Source organism: Uranotaenia lowii, chromosome 2, assembly GCF_029784155.1.
Source record: "Uranotaenia lowii strain MFRU-FL chromosome 2, ASM2978415v1, whole genome shotgun sequence".
Taxonomy (NCBI): domain Eukaryota; kingdom Metazoa; phylum Arthropoda; class Insecta; order Diptera; family Culicidae; genus Uranotaenia; species Uranotaenia lowii.
Window position 1 is genome coordinate 133,556,291 of NC_073692.1, and position 27,397 is coordinate 133,583,687.

A 27,397-nucleotide genomic window follows, 5' to 3' on the forward strand; every position below is an offset into this window, starting at 1 on the left:
GGTAATACCTACCGCTTTTTATTTTTAGAGTCATAAAAAAATCATAATTTAGAATCGAATTCAAAATTAGTAGTAAAACAAGATCCTTTGTAGTATACCCAAGTAACACCGATAGTTTTATTAGACTCCAAAAGCCCCTTATAAAACCAAAAATTTGTCTAGTAGCTTGCAATAATGCAATAAAACTTTAAATGTTAGTTGGATAGATTTTCGAAACTCCAATTGTAGCTCTAATTTGAAATTGCTTTGATTAAAAATAAAATTTGATTAAAAACTAAAAATTAGAGCAACTTGTGATCTTCAAAGCAGTTGAGGAGAATCATTTGACCAACATTTTAATTTGTTTTTGTACATCAATCGACTGAAATTGCATTCGGCTTCTTTGCATGTTTGATTCAAGTTGACAGTGGATTACTGAATTCAGACAAAAATGAATAATAAGCAGAACAGAGTCTCGACATTTCAAAACTTATTTTATTATTCAAAGCCTTTGAATGGTTTAAAAAACTTGATATATTTCAGGTAGGTTCACGTAGGTACAATAATTTCTGTTTGAGGCGAATGGCAGAATCATTAAAGAAGCCGTTCAAATATTACGTAACGCAATTTTCGAGCATTGCCAACCCCTCTACCCCCTACGTAACACATTCGTCTCAAAATTTCTAAGCAAAAAACTCAATGCGTAACAAAATGCTATACCCCCTCCCCCCTAAAAGCGTTACGTAATATTTGAATGGTCCTAAAGGGTCTTTAATAAATTATAATATTTATAAATCAGTTCTGAGTTGCGCAAGATAGCTTGTGTTTTGCTTTCGAACCTGGTTTTTGTTTTGGATTCTATTCTAAATTTAATTTGATTCAGAATGCTCAAAGATATAAAAAAAATTGTTTCAATTTAGTTATCGACTTTCTCGAGGACCGCGAGTAATTTTGACTTTGGAGGAAAAAGTGATAAAAGTTTCCGTTTTGTCATTTTTGTTCCAATTCAACAAAAAATGGAAATTTTGAACTAAATTTAATGAACAACATAAATCTTTCATACTTCTCGAGGCACCAGTCAAAACGTTTTGTAGACTTCGGCAAGGTTGGGAAATAAGTTAAAATCCTAAATATCAAATTCTCAAAAACTTTTTTGAATGATGCCAGATTTATTATTTAGATTTTATTTAATTTTTTAAAGCGTTGTGTTTCTGAAACTAAAATATCTAAGCAAGATTGATTGAATGAAAGACTACAGGAAGGTTTAAAATCTGTTGTACATATTCATGTAGGTTTATTTTTGGGATTTAAAAGGAAATATTAAAATTTTCTTTTGAAATTGATTCATTTGAATTTAGGAACCCAAAATCTTCCAAAATCAATTAAGTATTAAAACATAGGAAACATAAATGACTTTCCCTTGTGTAACTTTCAATCATAACATGAATTCAATTTTCGTACTTAAATATACATTTTTGAATTTTAAGATTTTAGAAATAAGGTTGGGAAAATTTAGAAAACAGAAATGAGATTCTGAATTCAGAATAACATTCATAATTATATGGTTAATTATTAAGAATTATAACTCAAAATCAGGAGCTAAATCTTAAGCATTTTGCCTTCCGATTTAGACAATTAAAAACATAGTTTAAAAGTTTTCTGTATTAAAATGAAAAGATGCTCAACAAAATGCTGTTCAAATGTGACAAACTTTTTAAATTTGTCCTAAGGTTGTTAGGTTGCGGTCAACAAAATTGCATGTTTTCATCTGGCGTGAGTTAATTAGCCTTTAGTAATTATTTTATATCTAACAAAAAAAAACTTAGCAATCTAGATCAGAGATGAGCAATTCGCTGCCCTCGAGACCCCAATGTGCTGCCCGCGAAGCCTTTCCGAATTGAATTATTTTCGCAAATACCAGCCAATAAACCAGAAATAGTTGACTTGTTTATATATGTAATTTACGTGTTTCTGTTTGCATTTATCCCTCAATCATTCATATTGGGGACTTTATTCCAGAAATGTAACATTCAATGTGTTTTTCAAAGGGCCCTAATTTTTCTTGAGCGTTTTTAAATTCAAAATCGATAACTAAATGAAAGTCGGCAAACGCAAATTTAAAAAAATCGGAAGAATATTTATGAGCACATAATGATGATTTTCATATTTTTGTCAAAGATAAAGTTGTATGATAAATTAACTCAGCAGAAATTTGTTTTGAAAATATCATTATTTTATAAAATTGGAAAAAAATACTTATTTCGTTAGTAATTGAATTAAAACTCAGCATGAAAAGCGCCGAAAAAAAAAATTAACATTCATGATGAAACCCTTTATTGTTATTTTGTATTTGATTCAAAAAATCTGTGGAAATGTTCTCTGATGTTATACCAAACGTTGACAAATTCAGTCTTTTCACTTGGTAAATAACAATTCATATTCAAAACGTTAAGATATTTCCTTCAACAGGCCTTCGAAATCTTTTCCCAGTAGCACTAAAGTTTAATTAATAAAATCTATTAAAAAATGCTAAAAAACAATCAAGAATGTAGACTCTCCTAAAATTTGCTTGGGAACCTGTGAAATTTGTGTTATTCCCAGGATTTCAGCAAATTTGGTTGACACGTTATATTAAAAATGTTTTTCGCGAATTGCAGGAAAAAAAATCAGGGCTTCGTAGGGCCAATTTAAACTGTGGATTTTTTTTGGAAATACGTACAGAAAACCGAAATTCAGATCAGTGAATTTGAACCACAAAAATAAAAAAAAATGTATCTCTAGTTTTTGAGTTATTGCTGTGATATAGATAGATAGCTCCAGAAGACTTTTAAAGAAAGTAATGAGTAGATACCGCCAGTTAAGATAAAAATGATTATTATATGGAAAGGCGTTAAACGTGTTTGTGCATCGTACGTTTTTAAGGAAAAATGTTATGCAAATGATGTCTATGTTTGGAAGGACGAATGTTTGCAAAGAAGTTAAAGTTTATTGAAAAACTATATTTTCAAAGATTTAAAATAAATGATTTGAAATAAAAAAATCACTAAAAATTTGTAATTATTACGATTTAACTTTTTATTATCTAGCAAATCTTTTTGTTATTATCTATGAGTTCGATAAATGATTGACGAGTTTTATTTCATATTAGCGCGGCCCACCGAGAATATTTTGAAATAAAACTGGCCCGTTGGTTCAGAAGGTTTCTCGCCCCTGCTCTAAATAAAGTTCAATTAATGAAATAAATTGTCAATTTGTGAATAATAAATACGTTAAGACCATCAAAACTGATTTAAAAATAGCATATTAAGCGATAAGCTTACATAAAAAACAATAATATAAGTTTTTGGTCGTTAAAGTTCAAATACAGATAAATACAGATTTTTTCATGAGGCCGATACAGATTTTTTAAAAAACCATCTGACAACCCTGCCCACAACAATAACTGACTACGAGTTTTCAATAATTGCATTTTTAGCAGAATTGAATTTGGCCTTTAGAATTCTTGTTAGGCTTTTATGTAGATTTAACCAGTAAATCAAATCCAAAAGCTGAATCTAAAATTGAAGGAGTGATGTTGCATTTTTTCAAGGTAAGTCGAAGTTGTAAAAGGATTCCAATCTGAAAAAAAATTTATATAAGCATAATCCGTTAACATCTTAACATTTTTATTAAAGAAAATTAGTAATTCAGCATTAAGATTTGTTATTCATCAGATGCATTATAAGAATTTTGACTCAGAGTTCAGATTTCAGATTTAGATTTCAGATTCAGGTTCAGATTTCAGATTCAGATTTCAGATTCAGATTTCAGATTCAGATTTCAGATTCAGATTTCAGATTCAGATTTCAGATTCAGATTTCAGATCCAGATTTCAGATTCAGATTCAGATTTCAGATTCAGATTTCAGATTCAGATTTCAGATTCAGATTTCAGATTCAGATTTCAGATTCAGATTTCAGATTCAGATTTCAGATTCAGATTTCAGATTTCAGATTCAGATTTCAGATTCAGATTTCAGATTCAGATTTCAGATTCAGATTTCAGATTCAGATTTTAGATTCAGATTTCAGATTCAGATTTCAGATTCAGATTTCAGATTCAGATTTCAGATTCAGATTTCAGATTCAGATTTCAGATTCAGATTTCAGATTCAGATTTCAGATTCAGATTTCAGATTCAGATTTCAGATTCAGATTTCAGATTCAGATTTCAGATTCAGATTTCAGATTCAGATTTCAGATTCAGATTTCAGATTCAGATTTCAGATTCAAATTCGGATTTCTTATTCAGATTCAGATTTCGGATCTAGATTCAGTTTTGAGATTCTGAATTTCGATTTCAGATTGAACCTGCCGGAAAATTATCAATTTTTTCAGCAGAATCTATAATGATAAAGCAATCGAACTAGCAACTACATCATCTGTTTTGTACACCGACTCAACCGACGTGTTAACTGCCTTGGCATCCGGAATCACATATCCAATCATTCAACACATACTATACAGCAAAAACCTGAAGTACGTTACAATGGTCTGGATTCTGGAGTCACGCGGTTATTTCCGAAAATGAAGAGACTGATCGACCTGCGAACTTGGGCAGAAATGGAGAGAGACACATAATAAAAATACCTAAAGCGGGACGCGCTAAAATGGTTGAAAAAGTAATTGAAGCTGCAGCATGTTCGAAACAGCATATAAAACTAAGAAGTTAAACTGACAACGGAGAAATGAAACGATGTGAAACATGGGGAATCAAGCTGACGGTGAAAGAATAAATAAAACATACAAAAAACAAGAAAAAAAATTTCAGATTTAGATTTCAAATTTAAAAATCTAAATTTAGATAACAGATTCAAATTTTAGATTCAAGTTTCGATTTAAAATTCAGATTAAGATTTTAGATTTCAAATTAAGATTTTCAATAAGTAAAGAAAATTTTTCCTCATACCCTTGGGTATTACTTCCTCACGGAAATTTGATCACGTTACGACTAAAACTAGAGCTTCTTGAATCCATGTGGTAGAAATTCGTTATTTCTATAATAAAATTACATCTTTCTAATTTCTAGAAACTGTTAAACTTGCAAACAGTTTGTGTGGCTGTGGACACACAAAGCACGGAAGAACTGTTCGGATGAATGGAAACACCTTCGTATTGAATTTAAGTAATATCAGTTCCAAATTTTATTCCATATAGGTAATTGTTCACAATATTGTCTTATAGCCGCCGATTTATCCTCTCTAAGGCACTCCAAAGAATAACTGGTACATTTGGTTAAAAAAACAAATTTCACACCAGCTAAGGACTGATGCGAACCGTTTTTTTTCGGACTCCAATCCCAAGCTGGTAATTTTGGCAATCTCTAGATCATTATCAGGTAATAGGTAGGTACCTAGGTAGTTTATGAAGTTTAGCAAAAATTAAAAACAATTTCACGTCACGAATGTTTGATCTTTGGAACAAATTATTTAGGTTTATCTCCAATTTCTCTATTACTACTACATGAAAGTAAAAACCTACTCGAATCAGTTCAAATCTTAAAGGATTGTTATTAATTTTGACCTTATGTTCTTGACTTTTTTTTACAGTTGCCAATTTGTATAAATCAAGGTGGATGAAGTAGAAGGCAGTTTCTGATAGTTTTGTTTTTGCCACAGTTAATTTTTTCATCGGGGGGATTCGGTAGTTATATTTTGTGTTGTTTCTATTCTTATGTTTAACGACTAATTCTTAAAGGCTGACTAGAACTAGCCAGGTTCACTTTAATTGGTACTATCGTGTAATAAGTGTATCAAAAACTACGTCATAAATAAACTTATTCTCAACAAACCGACAGTTTTCAGAAAAGCAATGTTCAGTTTCTGTTACGACACATGTACCAAGTTAAAACAAAACTATTCATTGTTTCTAAACTTTCACTACAGCTTAAAATAATATTAACATATTTTTTGTTCCTAATTTTCTCTCTAAACTCTAAACAAAAAGGTTTATCAAGTCTTATGCGTTTGGATTTGCTACATCGTTTTTTGTTTTGTATAAGCCTGGCATCTGAAGAAACTTCCCTCGCTGATCATTCGCTGTAACTTGGTTCCGGACCATGGAGCAGGTCCTCGTCAATTCGTCATTAACCGTTGTTGTTTGGATGGCGGTATAAAGGCCATTATTTTCTTGTAAATAAATATGTGCACAGTGTTTAGTGCTTCGATGTTGTAGTGGTGTCGACACAATGCGTGCTGTTATTGTTAATGGGACTGGGTTCGTCGCAGCTCCTCGAAATGTCCCTGGGCCATCAGCTGTCCCGACTCGGCAACTTTGGCACTTTCTTGGACCACGGGATGGGGAATGGACAGTTGTATTGCAGCGGTACCGGACCTCGCACGTTCTTTTCGAAATAACGGAAAATGAAGAACCACCACTCGCGGCCGATGTAGTTGTTGCCGTTTTGCTGAAACGATTGGTGAGTGAACAAGTAAAATTAATGAATATTCTTATCTAGGAATATTTCCGGTAGAAATTGATGACTTTTGTGTGTTTTTATCGATACTAACATAATAAATTTTATTTGGATTGTTTTTCAAATGGAACATGACTCCAGATTGAAATATCTTGTTACAATAATTTATCAACGTTTCTCTTCATAAACCCAGTTTTGTGGATTTGTCTTTTCTAATTCGTCATTATACACCATCACTTGAACCGGAAGTTTTGAATTTTGAACATGTCAACATTCAACGGTTTTTCACCACATGGCGAGGAAGGTACTAATACAGTACTGCACTCTTGCGGTGAGTAGTGGCAACAGTCAATGTGACCGTTAGCATGAACTATAGCGATTTTCTTATTTGATGAAGAACAGCGGGAAAAGATCGAAATTCAACGGAAAGATTAGAAAGCTTAATTATAATACACAAAATAAAATCATATTTAACTGAATTTGCATTTATCTACCTAGCTTGATTCTAACATGATTTTCTTCAAATCATTTAACATTGAAATCTACAGTCTCATGTAATATTTCTAGAATCATTAACGCTAACATATATAAGTAATTGACTTTTCCTGAAATGAGAAGCTTAGCAATTTTGAAAACGAAAAATTATCAAACAATGTTTTCCTAGACCTGTGTGAATTGTAACTGACAGACTACGTTAAAGTTATTGAATTACAAATTCCAATTCGGTAATGAAAATTACAGGAAGGACTGATTACAAAATAGAATCCCAGAAACATAAAACCACATGTTCATACTTATCTGGGGTTTATATGAAAACTTCAAAATCGCTTAACGTTAGCTGAGAAAATGCATAGCATCTTTAAACAACGCAAATTATCTAACAAATTAAACTAAATGAACGAAAATAATAACATAAAGGGATCTGTGTTTGAATTTTTAAAAAATGAAGAATCACACGAAAAACCACTTATAGAATTTTTGAAAAAATGTGACATCTATAAATTACTGTTAATCTTCAACAAGACACGAATGCAACAAGGATGGTAAAGTGTCATTAATAAAACCTTAAGAACGAAAATAATGAATTAATTATGAGACGCTAATGATTTCTACAAACTCTGTACAATTTAATAGCAATGATAAGCGCAGGTAGCATACCTTCAACAGTAAACTGTTATTCGCCAGCGTATGGTAGGTCCAGAAGAGCCGTGTCGTCACGTAGTACGCAATTAACACGTCCACGGTGTAGTGGCCGTGAGCGAGCAGAACCATCGTCACCCCGGTCAAACTGGCGCACCACGCCAACCAGTGTAGGATCCAAAACTTCTTTGGCGAATCTGCAACAAAGAAAGATACCGGTAGTAGAACGGTTAATATACTTAATTATTTATTCCTTCTCGATCGCGCAACTTACACTCGGCGATAATCAGATAACCCATCACCAGCGTGACGGTGTGGCCACTGTAGATGTAGTCCCCGCAATAGGTGTGCTTGCCGTTGATCGACAGCCCGAAGCCGGAAATGAGCTGGAAGGCGCGCTTCACGATCACCAGCGGGGTCGTTACATTTGCTTTCGGACTGCAGTAGTAGTTGGTGTTCGAAATTGGCAGTACCGTCACGTACATAGTGATCGAGCGCATAAAATATAATATGGACATCAGCAGGAATATCCGTCGCATCACTATGAACCTATTTGTTGTTCGGGAAGAAAAGAAGCTATTTCCACTTTGTCTTAATAGAGCTATTATACCGCACTGACCTGTGTTTGTGGAAAGTGATCAGCACCACACACGAGTTTACCACAACCATGATGAGAATTTCGCTTACATCGAGGGCCCAGCCCTGCTGCGGTATGTTCTCCAGTACCACATCGGGCAGCGGGCCATATCGATCGCGATCAGGTACTCGATCGTGGACCATCGCTAGCGATACCGTGGCCAGGAAGAAATTGCAGACTAGAACAAACAACGCCACACACGTTTTCCATATTTCTTTCGGAAACCGTTGCTCATCCCTTAGCGGTATGGGGACGTCTATTTTGATCATGACGGCATCCCCTTGCTGAGCCAAAGGACTCCCCCGTCCGGTTGGACTGTGTGTTGGGGAGGTTTGCTGCTGCTGATGGTATGGATTGCTTCCGTTGCTCCCGTATCCATATTCATATGCCTCGGGAACTTCCTGCAAAAAAGGCAAAATAATTGAAAAATTAGTTTAATTGAGAATCGGTTTTAATATCACTTTTGAAAGTTATTGTTATTTCTTTCGTTACATTTGTAACTTTGAGTGTTGTTCAGGTTATTTCCCAAACTTGCTTATTTCAAAACTACCGGACAATTTTTGCATTTTTAACTTGGTTTTTATTTCAGTGCAATGTAGTTTGTATTTTTGTGCAGGTTATCCTTCCGAATTCCGAACTTCCGGAATAAAATCAAACAACTTTACGAAGTTAACATGTTTAGATCTCCCGTTCATGAATTTATTTAACTTAAATGCAAAAATTTGTTTTCCAAAAATTTTTTTTCGTGATCAAAAGTTATCGAAAAAGAAAAAAATCCGGAATTCTGGGTGTATCCGAAAGCTTCGTGTCGGCGCTTCTTCTTGGTCAGCCGTCGCATTTGCTTCGTTTCCAAGGTAACTGGCGGATCCACTACCCCCAGCACAGGTAATTTTTTTCATCACACCACCCGTTGCGCATCGAAGCGTGCCTTGCGAAATTTCCAATTTTCTCACAAAATATTCAGATTTTCTTAAACGAATGATGGCTGCTGAGTTTCCAGCTGAAGGTGAAATTTTGCATCAAATGACCGGAGGGGATCCAAGCAGCAGTCCGATCAAGCGAAAATCCCTTTCGGAAGAGCAACCTGGTAAGTTTGGTTTGCGTTGTTTTGTAGAAATTTATTAGAGAAAATTTTCAAACGGATCGTTCCGTCCAGCAGCTGTCGGGGAGTTTGGTTTCGATTCGGTGACGTCAACCGATGCCGGTTGCCAGATAAAGTGTGCCAATTGTGACCAAATTTTCACGCCGGAACAGTTTGACGAGCATGTTTGTGAGTACGACGAAAGCAAGAAACGGATTGAGCCGGGGCATATCCTGGAAGGACACCCCTGTTTCCGGCAGCTGGAGGAGAACATCGAACAGTGGAAGAAGCTTATCAAGAAGAGTGTTGGGCGACCGGCTTCCAATCCGGGTGGTACGGGTGAGCGTGACCGCCGGAAGAAGGGGAAAGATGACCTCAGGGAACTGCATCCCTGTAGCTATTGCGATAGGAGATTTGTACATGAGTCTGGGCTGTCGAAGCACTTGGGAAGATGTCATCCGGATAAGTTGGAACCGGTAACCAAACAACCGAAGGTTCAGCACTCGAAAAAGGAACAGTCGGGCGAGCCATTTAAGGTATGTTTGAAATGCACCAAATGTGGGTTGATATTCAGCACCGTTGACAAACTGATGGAACACATGGACAAAGTCGATTGGGAAGGTGAACTGGAAAAATCCGATGGTATATATATGCAGGATGCCAAGCTTTGCTTGCGTATGTCGATCCGTGTCGTCATCCTGACGACGATTTTCCAATGTGAGTTCTGTAGCAAGTTTTTTTCGGACCTTCCTTCGTTGTATCAACATGAAGCCAAACACGATCCGACTTCCGGCTATGAATGTACTCTTTGCGAAATCAAAATACATTCAGTAAAAGATATTATCTTCCATCGTCTGAACGAATGTGTTTTCCGAGAATCATGGAACAAAGAGTTCAAAAGTCTTTCGACTTACTTTGCCTGTAACGTTTGCGATGAACAGTTCGAAAGTTTACTGACTTTGTACGAGCACCGATACGCCAACTTCCACCTCTTCCCTCGAATGTCTCGAATCGATGAGACGGAAACGGTGCCGACCCTAAAGGTAGGCTGTGAACTTTGCTCAGTCAGTTTCGATAACGCCGAAGCTGTCTTTTCCCATCATAATGATATGCATGTACCGAAAAAATCAACCACCATCGGAATGCGCCGTCAAACGAACACCGACAAGTCCAAAAGCACTGCTTCAGACTCCCCTTGCTCGAGCACCCGGCCCTACCTGTGCGAATTGTGCGGAAAAACGTACACCCAGTCGAGTCACCTGTGGCAACATTTGCGCTTCCACAACGGAATCCGCCCCTTTACCTGTCCGGAGGTCGGTTGTAATCGCAGCTTTACCATCCGACCGGATTTAAAGGATCACATTCGCAAATGTCACACCGGGGAGCGGCCTTATCATTGTACCCAGTGCGATAAACGTTTCCTGACCGGGTCCGTTTACTATCAACACCGGTTGATTCACCGCGGGGAACGTCGCTACGGATGCGACGAATGCGGCAAACGGTTCTACAGAGCCGACGCTTTGAAGAACCATCAGAGGATTCACTCAGGTACTGTCTTATTTTATAAGTTTCTCATCCTTACCTTTTTTGTATTTAATTTGTAATGTTCATAAATTTTGAAATTTTCACCTTCAACAGGTGAAAAGCCATACGCTTGCATGCACTGCCCCAAACAATTCAGGCAGCGTGGCGATCGCGAGAAGCATATTCGCGTCAAGCACTCGGTCGGAGAGTTTTCATCGGTTCAGATTGGGGGTGCCCTTTACGAGGGCACTCCGGTATCGAGTCGGGCCAGAGGAAAACGTCAGTCAGGCACCGGCGGTCAGGCACGAGCCGTCACCAAACAACGTCAGCATGTCACCGCATTCGGAACATCCAGACGGCGCCTTTCCGAAGATAGCATGCTTGCTAACGATTCATCGATGGATTTTGCCGAAGAGGGTGCCCTTCCGGCTAGTTTGTTTGAACCAATTTTGCATGACATTGAGATGCTTTAGTATTAAGATTTCAACTCATCACATTTTTAACTTTTTTTTTCTCAATGTATCATTACGAGACAAACTTTTCTGAACTTTCTCCATGAATTCTTATCCACCGTAGCATTACTGCATTGTCCAAACTTTACTCTAATTCTAATCTTGTAATAAAACCGCTTTAGTCATAAAACAAGGAAAAAGAGTGCATTAACTTTCGGTACGCAAAAAAAAAACAACACGTCAATATGTTAAAGTGTTCTCCAAACTCGTCAACAAGTCGACGACGATGTTCTGTGTAATATTTCGTCTTCCTCTTTCTATTCTAGACGGTTGACTGGGTCAAAAGAGATTACACCCAAACAACAAGACATCTCAAGGCTGCTCCCAGTAGTGGCCCCGCGCGTGCTTCGTCATGGAATTCAAAACATAACTGACCACGGTCACACGATGACGGGGGTGGAAGCGACTTCCATTTGCTCAGTTGCTACATAACTTCGGTGAGTACTGAGTTTTCCATACATCTGGTAAAGCAAAAGTTGAAACTGACTAACAGCTTGAGACAGTAACAGCTGACTATTGAATTTGGTTACGTTAGTGTTGGAATTTCATAATATTATAAAAATATTCAAGAATCAAGGTACTTTTGCTCAGTTAAAAATATCTTACCCTGAAGTAACTAATACGACTTCCAATTGCATCATCACTCGTCCCACCAATTCCGTGAACATTGTATTACCTAGATGTTCGCAGTGCCTTGTAATAGCAACAACTAAAAAACGGCCACTAACGTCCCAACTCGTGGAAATAGTAAACATTGAATGAATGGATGCACATCCTCGAGCGAAACGTTCCGTCGTGATAGGTACAAACAAGGAAGGCAAATCTTGTTAACGAAACTGATTAGAACAACTACCTATCTTCATTGTGCATAGGTCCATCTATACGTTGACCGACCAACGAAGGGTCTTGCTGTCAGTGATGAGCTGTTGTCAGTAAACACGAAACACGCAATTCGGTCGGTCGGCGATAGCGACTCGGAAAAGGGATGGTGCTAATCCGTTTTAAATTCATTATCATGGTTTTGAACGCGCGCGATGTTTTGCTGGTTGTTTTTTGCTCTAGGTTTATTTATAATATCTATTTACAATTACACCAAGGTCAGGTGTAAAATGGATGATTGAGCTTGTCAGGCTTGGCCAAAGAAGCCGGTTGGTAATAAACAGAACATATTTTCCGCGATCTGTTGATGTTATGGCTAGTTATTTTGGCATGATATAGTCTGTGTAGGTTGGGACTTTTTTTTAAATTTATTGAAGAAACTGGTTGTAATTGTCGGAGTGGTTTGATTTTAAAGCTTTTAGGAATATTTTAGAATCTGGCAGGGGATCAGAATCGAATTTCTCTGCCAATTGAAAGCACAAAAAAAATGCCTCAAAGTTTTTTGAGAAAATCACAGAATGAAGTTTCGAATTTCAAATCACCTTCCTCGATATCACCCCATTAGAGAACGCGGCAGACAATAATGACTGTTGGGGCAGCAAAGTTTTCACACCCTCGTGAAAAATGGGGCATATTAATTTACTGTGCTGTGACTAGTAATAAGTGGGTAGATAGATAGATACCCTTAGGTATAGGTTATTTGCAACGACGACTGACTTGTTTCGACCTATTAGAGGAAGAGAAGAATATCGACTAAACGGGGTGACAAGCGGGTGTAATTTAGAACATCACCTTCGGAAAAGAAAACGTTTTCATTTACTAATGACTGGAAAATACTAACAAAGATAGCCATCACCATTGGCACGTGGTGCGCATTTTTAATCGTCGTTTTTCGTTGCGCAGTTTACTTTGAGTTCACTTTTTCCTTTAACTGAAAATGAGGTGCTAATTTATAGATCGAAATTACCACGCTGTGAAGACTGGAAATAAAATAGGTAGTCTAAATAATTAATAGATCCAAAATCATTACGTAAATTGTTATTCAATGGAAAAGAAACATTCTTGGAAAATGTTTGAAAGTAGAAGAATCAAAGTCTTTAAATTTCTTCTTTAAACTATCACTTAGTTTTCATTTTAGGCGCCAGCTTTCTTCAGCTATTTAAACGCTACAAAAAATGTTGAAGGATCAAAGTTAAGTCATGCTTAAGAACAGAACATTGAAAACACAGATTCAAAATTTAGAATGTAATAATTCCATAACAAATCTAATAAAACTGTCATAAAATAAAATTTAAACAACTCAAAAGTAGCGCACACAATCGGTTGGTCACCTCAAGTACCTCTAGAATGCTTTTAATGATTATGAGTGATGGCAGCCAACCATGCCCCGCAGTCACAACAATTTGAATGGAATGGACGTGTGCCAAACAGTAGATTTTGACCGTTTGGCATCGACGGGTCCCTCGTCGTTCAAAGGAAAAATATCGTGGACGATTTGCGATGGTGCCTACTGCTAACCAACGAACAGATGGGCGCGCAGTTTTTGTACTCAGTTAATAAAAATATGTCCCACCAGATGATGATTGTCATAAATTAATATAACTGATTGTAACGCGCGTCATGGCCGTAGGAACGGGGGGGGTTTTGGGGGTTAAACCCCCCCCATGAGGGTCCAAAAAAGCAAGTGAGGTATTATACTCTACACTCAAAATTTTGAAATCATAATCAAATTATAATAATAGCGAGAAGTTTTTCAAGAGTAACAATCTAGACTAAAACCTAAAGCCAAAACCTCAAAAACCCATCCCAAGTTCAAAATTCAGCTACAGTTACTCAAAACTTTCTCACTTGTTCAAAGGTTGCCAGAATTTTTTCATCACGTATTAGGGCCAGATAAATCCGGGCTAATTTATATAAAAACCTTGCTAAATCCGGGTAATTGATTGAAAAAATTGTCGACCAAAATCCGAGCAATATCCGGGTAATTTTGGACAAAACCCAGGAATTACTTATCAAAAATCAAGAAAAAAAAAGATGAAGAAACCAAAAATTTGGACGCATAAATGGAAAAAATTCAAACACAATTTGTTTTTTTTTTTTTATTTGATTTGAGAATGAGATTTAAGCCGGGCAAAATCCGGACTTTTCTAATGAAATCCGGGCAACCGGGTCGAACCGGACTTTTCCCTAATTTTATATTAATCATCCAGGCCAACCCGATTAAAATCGGCCAATCTGGAAACCTTATCTTGGAATTCAGGTCTGAATACTAAATTCAAAATTAAACCCATTTCCATTTTTGAGGTTCTGGTTTCATATCCCCACAGCCAAAATTGTATTTCTACATATTTTCGTTTTTTGGATTCTGTATCAATTTTAGGATTCTTGATTTTCAGTTCGAATAATCACAAGAAATTGGGAATGAAAAGCTGTTTTTAAATCCTGGTCAAATTTGGTTTTGCATTTCATATCAAATTTGAATCATGTTTTCGAAAATCTTATGCATTTTCTATGTTTAGATAAAAGATTTCCGAATATGAAAAAAAATTGTTTTACATTCAAATTTGAAGTTTTTAAAGCTCTTAAGTGGAGATCCGAAATTGAAAACTTAGATTTAGATTCATCATTTGAAATTCACCTTCTAATTCAAATTCACAAAACAGATTAAAAACAAATAATTGAAATAATGAATGAAGATTAAATCAACTCAACAGAATTTAAATAAAAGATTCACGAATGAGTGCTCTTAAAACGGCTTACAAAATTCTGATCTGTAATTAAGATTCGTAAAACGTATGTTTTGTACATTTCAGAAATCGTATAGAAATTCGGAAAGAGATTCAAAGTTCAATTTTTGAAATCAGGTTCAGAATTCAGGTTCAAAATTTAGAAAAAGATTTAGCTTGTGAATGAGTTTTTCAATCATCTAAAAATCACAATTATAATGTTTATTTTTTTGTTTTGATCACCGCACTTCCTAATGATCCTTTTGCTTCCTTTTCTTTTTTTAGTAATGATCACCGAGAAACATCAATAAAAAAAAATCGTAAATTTAAGGTAGAAATTGAGTTAATTTTCTAAGTTTTGTTTTATGCAATATATCCCAAATAATATTTAAAAAAACCATCCACACGATTTTCATAATGGAATTGATTCTTTATGAAAAATATTTGCTGTTAAAGAAATGTGTACCTGATCTTCACGTAAAATATTTGCACAAAATTTTATATTTTCCCGGTGTATTTTAATATTTTCACGGTGTATTTTTTAACATTATCAATATTGTAGTTTTTAAAAGCCAAGTTTCAAAATTAAAACATAATTTAAGTTAAAGTTTACACCAAGCAAATTTGATCCGATTTTTTTATCTCTTACTGTCTGTTGGGAAAATTTGATTTATTTCATCAAAAGTTAGAAACTTGGAACTTGCAAAAGAGTTTGGAAGATTGGGCTTGTTTGAGTTGATCATAATTTTTTTTTTAATGGCAAGCTTCTTAAAAAAGAGCTTATTTTATGCTTAAATCAAATAACTTTGATCTACCAGACCCTTGAACAAATTCAAACATTTTACCCATCGTTGAAAGCAATTCCATATTTTGTTTCTAAGAGTCTTATTATAAAAATTTAGCTCACCTTTTAGGCTAAGGACCACTTTTTTAAATTTGATACGAAAACTATTAACGAGTACTTAAAAATAAATAATCATATAGATACAAACATAATTTCTTTGAATTTTTGTTTGTATTCGTTTATTGTGGGAAAAAAATATAGGTAAAAGTCAGTCACTAAAACCCCCCCCATGAGTCGGTTCTTCCTACGGCCCTGACGCGCGTCAATGTGCCATTTTACGTCGAGGGTGCGGGACTAATTTTCAGACATTTTTAGGGATTTGATTTAATTTTCTTTACTGATAACTGTCGGATCTTAACGGCGAGGGAATTTAAGAAGAGGAGTTCCAACTTTTCTGAACTGTTCATTTATTCTTGCCCATTGCCTTTCAAACTAACAATTGAAAATTCGACCTAAGCGCTGGTGTGGTCTAGTGGATATGCTGGCGCCAGTCTGGTAACCCAGGCGTACTGGGTTCGATTCCCGGTATCGGCAAGAAAAACTTTTGGGTTCGAATCCCATAAGTTGCCGACAGGTGAGATGCTTGGGGAGAAAGTAGAGGCCAGTCTCGAACCCACTCTTGTCCTTCCTCCAACTGGTATCAGGAGGGGTTGGTTTATTATCTTGAACTGCATTCTGTCCATGTCCAGCCGGAATGGATATAATGAAGTGCTTGATGGTCTAACCAACGTCTCATGATCGCTTACTATTCGACGCTGCCTATTTTTCTTCGCCAAACTATCTCTAATTTTCATTTCCAGCGTCAGCTCCCCGATCTATTAAAACGCCACAAAAAAAAATTGACAATTTGACCTAGTTTGGGTAAAAGCTTTGATTTTTTTGGTAAAATTTTCCTACTCTGAAGGTAATCATCATTTCCTGTTATGTTTATAAAAGCTCAATACATTATTATATTTCTTTTTTTTTGATGCCATCAGCATTGCTTTTTTGTCAAAAATTTGTTGCTACGCAAATTCTGTATTCTGCACACTATTAATTTTTTGGTGTAAATTTATGTCAAAAAGGATGCACAAAAAAGAAGCATCACTTTTGACATAAAATTACACTCGAAAAAGACAGAAACGCTTGAAGCCATAAATTATCGAGACATAAAATAGAATCATTAATGATGTAATTTTATGTCAAACTTGATGCACATAAATAAAACTGCCCATTTCACGTAAAATTACATTACATTTGACGTAAAAATATAGAACCATAAATTCAGGGATGTTTTTCAGAGAATGATAATGACCTGTTTTCAGCCTAATAAATTTGATTTATTGAGATCGTGTTAAGTTAGATAACCGTGCAAAATTTGACTTAAAACTAAGGACAACTTTAATTGGCATATGTATGTATAATAATAAAAATTATACATTTCTCAAGGTATGAGCCGTTTCAAATAAATTATAAAAAATATGCCTAAAGCAAATTTTGATCATCAGTTGTGAATTGACAGATTTGTCGGATGGTTAAACAAATGTTGCCTATACAAAGGTGTCGAAGGAATCGTTTTTACATTCCATAATTTATAAGAACCAACATCAGCTCCTAGTATATTAAAGATAATGTTGTACATTATCGTTCCTTAACCACTATACTGCCGTTTTAAGCAAGAATGTCCCATATGACTTTTGGGTCATTTTCACTTTTTTGCTGGAAACGGTCTCATTTAGTGTTGACTTTCGAATAAAAACACAAACAAGTATACTTTGTTCTGAACTTATACGAAATTTTCATCAAGGTGGTTGTCTCTATGTTGATAGTTCTACGCAAGAATGTTTGGTTTGAGGGCGCAAAATTCTATGAAAAATGCAAATTTTATCAAAAAATTGTCTTAAGATGAGTTCAAACTGTTAAATTTAATGTTATTCACTGAAAAAAACACTAAAATAGAGGGCAGAGGAGGAACGAGAAGCCTTGAGTGTTTTATTCAGAGAAATTTTCACTAAAAACTTTTCGGTAGGCACTACTTACAAGATCCATACTCAACTATACATTTTTATAAACAAAGAGGAACGTTTTTCTCAAATTACGGTTTAACATGAGTTTTTGGGAAAAAAATAAATTACGCAAGCTTTTAAAATGATAGAAAAATGGTAGCCGTGTGACAGTTTTTCGTAGAACTAACATCGGCATGCGTTCTGATTCTACGCAAAAGTGTCACACGGAGCATTTTGGCTCTAATTTGCTGTTTTTTGTTGTAGGAAATGTATTTTTTTTGGCAGAAAACATTGTAAAATGATTAACTTGAACTGTTCACTACGAAAAAACTGTCGGTGAATTTTTAGTTTGAGAGAAAAAATGGAAATATAGCTGATATTTCAATCGCGTTCTTCGTTTGCACGTTTTTCCACATGGGACAATCTTGCTTAGAACGGCAGTATAATTAACACAAAAATGACAAATGGTGACATAGTGCTTCTAAAGTCATATCGCTGCTCATTAAATATTATTATTTGATGACAGTTTTTGGAAAAACTTACTAATAGTTTTTGCCATTTCCTTGTTATACATAACATTTGAATTTAGATCACTGCAATATTTTAATCTTAAGTTGCAATATTTCTCTAATATTTTTCTTAAATACAGTCGAGATTTTAAACATTATGTAACATATGGCTGTCTTCTCTTGCCACTAGATTTAGAAATATTAATGAATATACTATGCAACATTGGTTTCGATTTTGCTTCCAACGAATTCATTATTGTTATGTACATACTTTGCGTTGAAAGGAGTCACCGTCCGATGGACACTATATCCACTGCTATACCTTCCAAAGAAAGTAATGCCAAGGCAGTCAGGGCAGCGTAATCTAGCCTCTTGGTATGTCTTCGCATAGCTGGACCCATTCACTGTACGTTTCAAATTTGTATCACGATTGATGCCTAGTAGAAAGATACGAAAATTTGATTTAGATTTTTTGATACTAGGTATTAGTGTATACATTGTCTTGATTTTCGTATGGTGTAACGAGTCCTGGATCATTCGTTGGGATGGGGGTCGCCCTACTCTCTGTGACCAACAAATGGTTCAGAACCTGTTACACTATCCGGAACCTGTTACACTATCCCGACATTACTCACCTCTTTTCTTCTACTGTTGATGGCAGAAAATACACATTTTACGGCGAACATATATCTACGCAAATTTGTTCCCACAGCTTTTTTTTAAACACAAGCACCTCTTCGATGAAAAACAAAATTCCAAGACAAAATTTGAGGTGCTCAGAGCCAAAGGGGTATAAGTGCTACACCATCTGTGATAACGGAGAAAACTCGCTCCAAAGTTTCTGAGTTGCACAATTTTCCATATATGTTTCGAAAACTTCAAGTTTCTCAAAATTTAAAAACCTCAAGTGTACACCAAAATTATATTTAAGTACAAAGAATCTTTTAGCATCATTTAGTTCAAATTTGATAATTTTCGCACTTGTACCACTTTGGCTCTGAATACATCGTCATTACTGTTATGGAATTGATGACAGCTTCACAGTAAAATTCATAGACATCAGAATGTACTGCAGAATTAGAAGACTACATTTTGGCGTATTTCAATCCAAGATAAAAAAAAACAGAAATTGGTGAAATTCATTCTCGTATATATGAGGAGTAAACATTTTGGCATTTTCAAAGACAAAGTTTTAATGAATCCTATAATTACTAGATGATAATAAGTCATGCTTAAAAATGGTGTGGTATAAGAACTATTTGTTGACATTGCGTCTTTGCTCGCCTTACGGCTTTAACTTTTTTCATTCATAATGAAACCTTCAAGATACTGTCAACAATTGAAATGAAACTCTTCGTTTGGCAAATACAGAGGGTTCTGCTACACACAGCACATCGTTAGAATTCATGGCTTATTAGAAACTGATGAAACTTTCTCAAGGAATATGAATACGCCTAGATGTTGATCTCATATACGGGAATGGATCACGCGGGTCGTTTGGCTTCACATTAGCGATTTACCTTCTTGCGCCAAAATATTAGTTCACATTTGAGAATGAAATTTACGATTATAACTAAATGTGTTTTTCTACCATTCATAAGGTATTAAACTGGATTTAAACCAGAAGTCTTCGAATTAAGTTTTTCATCAGCGAGTCAGATTCTTCTACCAAAAATGTTGACGGACGAATTGCCGTAGTTATGTGGCCCGCGTAGTTTTAATTTTTTTACCAATGTAACGATGAACATCTGGAATCCTTTATGAGCGAATGGAAGAGTTGTTCCTTAAAAATAAAAATAAAATGAAGCAGTATTTTACATAGAAAATGCAATCACTTACGGAAAAATATACCTGGTGGTCACTGAGTGGATCAATTAACCTTTTGGCATTGGCTTCAGATTCAACCTCTAGTGTTGGAATTGGGTTCTGCCGGCCATTCGTTCTCCTCCTTCGGTAGAGTCGAGCGTCACAGAACACCTTCTTCCGTTGCATCAGTTGCCATTTGGGTAAGTAGCGGCTGAGTATTTGAAGAGCTAAAACTAGAACAAATCAAAATAAACCTTTCTTTCAGATTTTTATTGACAATTCTTTTCAATAAAGCCTACTCTACGTCTTGGTGACCGAAAATGGATCACTGTATCCTTTTGCATCTGTTTCACGGATCTGAAACGTTCGGATGCATAGCGAAAACAACCTTCAACCGCTGGTAGAATAAATTCGAAACTATTGTTCTGGCAACTTCAGCAAAAAAGAATACAGAAATAAACTCACCTGGAACCTGGAACCTTCAAGGTGCTCTCTATCTTTTTTTCGATTGTGATTTGTTTTCCATCACTAATAACAATTCGATTTATTTCTTGTCAAGAAGCGAGATTATCGGTGTCGTTCAGTTGAAAGATTGCTCTAATTTGATATGTCATGAATGTATGTGTGTGCATTAGGTTTGAAGTGATGTAAAATTAGATCTTTCATTCATTAGGTCTGAACAAATTTAGGTGTTTAAGCGTTTCTAGCTCGTGTAATTTTAAAAATTTTTTGGTGTGTGTATCTGATTAATCACCATGACTTTTTATTCGGTTTCTCGCCAAAGATAAACCGTCCATTATCTTTTTGTAATCCCCCATGACTAATCCAGACTAAAACAGCGTCGTCAACAACTGGGGGCTCGAAAATCGAAATTTAGCCCCACCTACTCTTCTTAGTTAAAATTCAATGTGAAATATCTAACATAATAACTATTAAGGATCAGAATATATCAGATTCCTAATATAGACTAAGGATTGAACATTAACTTTCGAGAATAGATACGAAATTCGGAACGCATAGTCAAAATCACTCAATATGAACCAGATAATTTTGTTTCGATTGTATCTAGTTGCTTTAACATTTTTATGTAATTAGCGACTTTAAAATTTACTGTTTGGTTGGGAGTTTGGCATTGAAAAACCCATCACATTCACCCGATTTCAATGTTTACTCTTGGACTTAAACTCATTCGTCGTTCTACCGACTTAATTATGCTCAAGCAATGAAAAGGACGATAGCTTGGCCAGAGAAGGGTCTTCTATTTCGCTTGACGGTCTAGAACCTTTGATTCGATTATTCGTATTTTTAAGACTCAATTATCCAGGCATAACACATTGTTTTTATGAACTTTTCCTTTCCGTCTTGTTAATAAAAGTTGTATTTCAATTTTCTTTAAATATTTTTCACTTATAAGACTTTTATATCTATTCATTTATTCTATTCACTCATTCAAAGCGTCTAGAATTCTTGTATTTCAACCTTTTTATCCCTTTGAGTTTTTTTTTAAATTTATTTATTCTATATCCGATTTAAAAAAAAATCAACCCAATAAATTTTTCAAAAATTGATTTGAGTTTTTATATTTTTCAATACTGATTTGCTCCAATACGTGCATGCCACGTTAGATAGAATCGCTTTTTTTCAATTTCTTGGGTCCTGAGTCTTGATGTCTAACAAAATTTGTTTTGGTTCAAAATTCATTCACTAGCTTGTAACTTATACCTAAAGGAAACGTCTTTGAGATCGTTAGCTAAATTGTTCAGCAGAAAATATCATTTAAAGAATTTTAAATTTGGCACGAAAACGATTAGATAACTGGGTTCAAGAATAGAGAGAAAGCTCAAGCTCATGTATCAAAACAAAATATCAAATTTTCCCATACAAACCTTCTTAACCTTCCAAATCCGTTCGCTAAATATCCGTGTCACTGAACTGACTTTCGAACCCAAATGTGCCATTGAACGCACTCGCGCTATGACAGTTGTAGGATTCGGAGATGAGTTCGAATGTAGGTGAGAAGTGAGCTTTGGAGTCTAGGCGGGAAAAATAAAATCGAGTTAGCATTGTAAACAAAACAAAGATAGTGGAATTTCAATTAAAGTAGTTTGGTGATCCGAAGTAAAAAACTAAGGCTAATTAGTGCACAGTGGTTATTGTGAAATTTATATACTTACCCTAAATTTACGTGCTAAGGTAGGCCCAGAATGAAATTGGAATTGTGTAGCATAAATTCTAAATCAAAAATCAATCTCTATCTAGGCAATTGCAAGTACTTATTAGTACGGAAGGGTGCGAAGTAAAACTGCGCAGGAAAGTTGAACCCAGGTCACAATACCACGCAGCGAAGCGTTTTAAATTCGGAATCGCCAGCTCATACCAAACTCCAACTAAGGTGAGAAATCGATAGAGAAAATTGATTTATCTCTAACCTAGGTCTTTTAAGGTGTAGGGACTAGCGGAAGCGAAAGGCTGAAATCGAGGCAGAATAAAACGGTAGAAAGTTCACTAAACGTAAGATAACAAATTATAATTCAGAATTTTCTATTGTCCCTAATTGTAATTAATACCGTAGGAATTTAAAACGTGTCCCGGTAGAGCTTCGAACGGACAAATAAAAGGGAACGTTACGAATTTGAAAACGAACTTTCATTGTTACCGCGATCCGGAAGTAACAATTTACATTTTAAATTCGTTTACGAAAATGTCCGATTCAGCCAGCACCGCAGCCACTGCTGCCCCAAAAGGTAAGAGCTTAGCGAGTAGTTCCCCTAAGGCGAAAAGTGATACCGCCCCTCAACTCAAGTCCGTTGCTCTTGGCCCTAACACTGAGAACGGCAAATCGAAACCAGGCACGACAAAAACCAAAAAGAAAACCTCTTCCGAAAAACACTACCCTATAGCCAATAACAATACTAGCCATACTTCCTCCGCGAACACGGTCGTTAATGTCGGTCACAGTTGTGGAACCTGTAAGTCGGTCGATAACAGCCGGATGGTTCAGTGCGATGATTGTGATGGATGGAACCATTTTAGTTGTGTGGGAGTGAACCAAAGTGTGGAGAATAAAAAGTGGAATTGTGCTCAGTGCCAGGCGAAGAAAAAGAAGAAGACGGGTGCTACGAAGGTTGCCAGGAACACCGCTGCAGCGAAGAAGGTCGAAAAGTCGAAGCCGGAGAAAACCAGCGACGGGAAGAAGAACAAGACTCCATCTGCGCCAAAAGAGATGGAAGATTCTTTACCGAAGAAACCCGTGGGAACCACAAAACTAACCAAGGCAGCATCTGTTAAGTCTGCGGGATCGAGAAGGTCAGCGAAGGCGCATCTGGAGCTGCAATTGCAGAAACTCGAAGCAGAACAGAAGCTGTTAGAAGAGAAGAGGAAGCTGATGGTGAAACACTTCAGCATTCTGGAGGAGTTGGTCGACCTGGAGGACGAAGAAGACGCTGATGAAGAAGAAGTAGACGCTGATACCAAGGTGCAGAACTGGTTAGGCGCCACTGGTGGAAGGCGCCAAGAAGAAGAAGAGGAATCTCCTAGTGCGGATGAAGAAGAAGAGTGCTCCGATGACGAAGAAGAGGAAGAAGGTGGAGAAATGGATTCCAGCGATGATTCCGAGGAGGAAACGGTGACAGACAGCAGCGATGACTCTAGTGAGGACGAAAAGGGAGGAACTAACGAATCCAGCTTCAATCCGAAGGGTCGTTCTACGCCAGCAAAGAAAGGCGAAAGCAAGCGAAAAGACGCAACCAGTAGCCGGTTAACCTGTAACTTGACGCGCAATCAGCTCGCCGCTCGCCATGTTGTCGCTAAGGACTTGCCGTTGTTCTCAGGGAATCCCGAGGAATGGCCGATGTTTTTCTCCACTTTTGAGAGCACGACCCGGATGTGTGGCTACACAGACGACGAAAACATGATTCGACTGAGGAACTGCCTGAAGGGAGATGCGTTTGCTGCCGTTCGAAGTTTTCTTCTCCATCCGAAGACAGTGAACAGGGCGATGGATGCGCTCAAGTTGAAGTTTGGACAGCCGAGGTTTATCATCGAATCCCTGAAAGACAAGGTTCTTGCCATTCCACCGGTCGACCCTGAGTCGATGAACGCGATGGTCGATTTCGCGCTGGACGTCCAGAACCTGACAGTGACGATCGACGCCTGTGGTCGGAAGGAGCTCAAGCAGGATGCTTCGTTGCTGAACTCACTGGTTTCCAAGCTTCCGGGACCAATGCAACTACAGTGGGCGAAACACTCCAGAAGTATTCGGAAGGTCAACCTGAAGACGTTCGGCAAGTGGATCTACGAAATAGGCGAAGACGCCTGTCTGGTTTCGAAGCCGCGTCAGACCAAAGCATCGTCTCACAACCAGGAGCCACGCAGGAGAACTAAGGCATACGTGAATGCTCACGTTGAGCACCAAGGGGAGTACCACGCTCATTTGCCAAGAGGTAGTACATCATCAGCCGGTGCCAGAAGAGCCTACCCCACAGCGTGCATTGTCTGTAGGGGATCTTGTGCATCTCTTGCGAACTGCCAAGGCTTTCGGGAGTTGTCATACGATGGGCGGTGGGCAATCACACGCGAAGCCAAGATGTGCCGGAAATGCCTGAAGCGCCACAGAGGAGGATGTGTGTCCAGGAACTGCGGAGTCAACGGATGCACATGCAAACATCACCCATTGCTGCACAAGCAGCTAAACCCAGAGTCCGCACCTATGCAGCCAAACTCAGAGTCTACGCCCATCCAGACTGGAGACAACGCGCAACGGGAAGAGCGGTCCTGCAACACTCACCTGTCCGGGTCCAGCGCTGTCCTGTTTCGCTATGTTCCAGTCGTGGTGCATGGAAACGGGATTGTGATCCAATGCTACGCCTTCTTGGATGACGGATCCTCGCTAACGCTTATGGACCAAGACCTAGCAGATGAGCTGAACCTAAAAGGAGAACTTCGTCCCTTGGGCCTCAAGTGGACTGGAGGCACATATCGAACAGAGGACAACAGTCAAATCGTCAGTTTAGATGTGTCCGGACTTAAAGGAAAGCGGTATCACCTGGAGGATGTAAGGACAGTGGAGGAGCTGCAACTGCCGTCTCAAACGCTCGACGTGAAGCAGCTTAAAAAAGATAACCCCTACCTACGAGGAATTCCCGTGGATTCGTACACCGATATCCGACCTCGTCTGCTCATTGGAGTGCAACACGCGAACGCGACGCTGGTTAGAAAAAGTCGAGAGGGCGAATCTGGTCAACCGATTGCAGTTAAGACCAACCTGGGATGGACGATCTACGGAGGAGTGCCGATGGGAGAGTCGCATAGTATGGTGCACTATACGTACCACGTTTATGCCTGTGACAACCAGACGGAAGATGACGCTGATGAGAAACTGGATCGCGCGGTGAAGGATTTCTTCTCTGTTGAGAGTTTAGGAATAACTACCCCCACAAAGACGATGCGCTCTGCCGACGATGAGAGGGCCCTCAAACTACTACGTGAGCTAACCAAATTCGATGGCGAGAGATATTCAACCGGCCTACTCTGGAGATACAACATCACGCATCTGCCAGACAGCAAACCGATGGCGCTGAAGCGGTTCTTGAATCTCGAGCGACGTATGGCGAAAGACCCGGAGCTGAGGGAAGTACTGCAGCAGAAACTGGCTGATTACGTCGCTAAGGGCTATGTTCGGAAGCTGGCAAAGGAGGAGCTGGAGGAAAATCACGAGCGCGCCTGGTACTTACCAGTTTTTCCGGTCATCAACCCCAATAAGCCAGGAAAAGTTCGACTCGTCTGGGACGCCGCAGCAACAACGCGTGAAGTTTCGCTGAACTCTTTACTACTCACGGGACCGGATCTGACCACTCCGCTGGTCACCGTGCTCTTCAAATTTCGCGAACATCGATTTGGTATTTGTGGCGACATCAGGGAAATGTTCCACCAGGTTGGAATTAGAGGCGAAGACCAGCATAGCCAGCGATTTCTGTGGCGAGATGAGGGAGAGCTAGGTGAACCCGGTGTTTACGTTATGCAGGTGATGACGTTCGGGGCGTGCTGTTCTCCATCAAGTGCACAGTACGTGAAGAACATGAACGCGGAACGTTTCAGCGAGCAATTCCCAGCGGCCTCTGCGGCCATAGTGCAGTGTACGTATGTCGACGACATGTTGTGTAGCACAGAGACCGAAGAGGAGGCGATTGAGTTGGCGAAGACTGTTTGGGACATCAACAATCGAGGCGGGTTTGAAATCCGTAATTGGATGTCCAACTCCGTTGGCATACTGTCAGCGCTTCGTGGAGATTCCTGTGCAGAGAAAAGCCTCGACCTGTCATCCAGCCTAGCGACCGAGAAAGTATTGGGGATGTGGTGGTGTACTAAGACCGACTGTTTCACTTACAAAATCAACTGGGATCGGCTAGGACGTGAGCTGCTGGAAGGCAATCGTTGCCCTACGAAACGTGAGGTACTCCGCACCCTGATGACCATCTACGATCCTCTAGGTCTCATCGCGCACTTCCTAATGTTTCTCAAGGTACTGCTACAGGAGATCTGGCGGACCCGAGTAGGCTGGGACGAAAACATCGACGATAAGTGCTTCGAAAAGTGGCGAAAATGGCTGCATCTTCTTCCGGACGTTGAGAACGTCAGTATTCCACGGTGCTACAGGATGTCTTCATCGATCGGTCATCACACCGAGATCCAGTTGCACACCTTTGTCGACGCGAGTGAAAATGGCACGGCGGCAGCTGTCTATCTCCGATTCGTGGAAGGCGACAACATCGAATGCAGTCTCGTCACCGCTAAGAGTCGTGTAGCACCACTCAAGTATCTCTCGATTCCGAGGCTCGAACTTCAAGCGGCAGTAATTGGAGCCAGATTAGCAGCGTTTGTGATGCAGGGACTATCGATCAAGGTTGCCCGTCGAGTTTTTTGGTCAGACTCCCGCAACGTTATCGCCTGGATACGTGCCGACCACCGCAAATACAACGCATTCGTCGCCGCGAGAGTCAGCGAAATCCTAGATCTCACGAGCGTATCGAGCTGGAAGTGGGTCCCAACAAAGTGGAACGTAGCAGACGAAGGCACGAAGTGGCAGTGTCAACCCTCTCTGACGAACGACAGCAGATGGTTCAAAGCACCAGAGTTCCTGTGGCAAGCAGAAAAGGAATGGCCAGATACCCCGGAAAAACTGACGGAACCGGTGGAAGAGCTGCGAGCGTGCGTCAACGCGCACTTCCAAACGAAAAGCGAGATTATCCCCGTTAAAGATTTCTCAACCTGGAGACGATTGGTCAACACAACCGCCTACGTTTTCCGGTATCTACGCCAGCTTC

At 38.2% G+C, this 27,397-nt stretch overlaps 2 protein-coding genes across 4 annotated transcripts in view; one reads left to right on the forward strand and one right to left on the reverse strand.

The window, feature by feature from the left end:
- Positions 1–5,156: 5,156 nt before the first annotated feature.
- The window catches only part of LOC129744106 (phosphatidylcholine:ceramide cholinephosphotransferase 1-like), an 85,920-nt gene continuing 63,679 nt past the window's right edge, over positions 5,157–27,397 (reverse strand). For both annotated transcript variants that reach the window (XM_055736486.1, XM_055736485.1), the window contains exons 2-5: positions 8,192–8,610; positions 7,847–8,121; positions 7,591–7,769; positions 5,157–6,423 (exon numbers count right to left, since the gene is read on the reverse strand). In XM_055736486.1, the coding sequence (XP_055592461.1) occupies positions 6,268–6,423; positions 7,591–7,769; positions 7,847–8,121; positions 8,192–8,610 (1,029 nt within the window). In that variant the 3' untranslated portion in view covers positions 5,157–6,267. The remainder of the gene's footprint in view (positions 6,424–7,590; positions 7,770–7,846; positions 8,122–8,191; positions 8,611–27,397) is intronic.
- On the forward strand, positions 9,126–11,436 carry LOC129744103 (testis-specific zinc finger protein topi-like). 2 transcript variants are annotated; one of them, XM_055736480.1, is made up of 3 exons: positions 9,126–9,296; positions 9,366–10,838; positions 10,929–11,436. In XM_055736480.1, the coding sequence occupies exons 1-3, from the start codon at positions 9,188–9,190 to the stop codon at positions 11,285–11,287; spliced, it is 1,941 nt and encodes a 646-aa protein (XP_055592455.1). In that variant the 5' UTR covers positions 9,126–9,187; the 3' UTR covers positions 11,288–11,436. The 2 variants fall into 2 exon arrangements, with proteins under 2 accessions (XP_055592455.1, XP_055592456.1); XM_055736481.1 differs by having other exon boundaries at positions 9,369–10,838.

Bases quoted from the DNA above. Each gene is read 5' to 3' on its own strand.
- LOC129744103 (XM_055736480.1), top strand. From the start codon at position 9,188: ATGATGGCTGCTGAGTTTCCAGCTGAAGGTGAAATTTTGCATCAAATG. The intron at 9,297-9,365 runs GTAAGTTTGGTT...CGTTCCGTCCAG, and splicing joins CCTTTCGGAAGAGCAACCTG to CAGCTGTCGGGGAGTTTGGT. The intron at 10,839-10,928 runs GTACTGTCTTAT...CACCTTCAACAG, and splicing joins CCATCAGAGGATTCACTCAG to GTGAAAAGCCATACGCTTGC.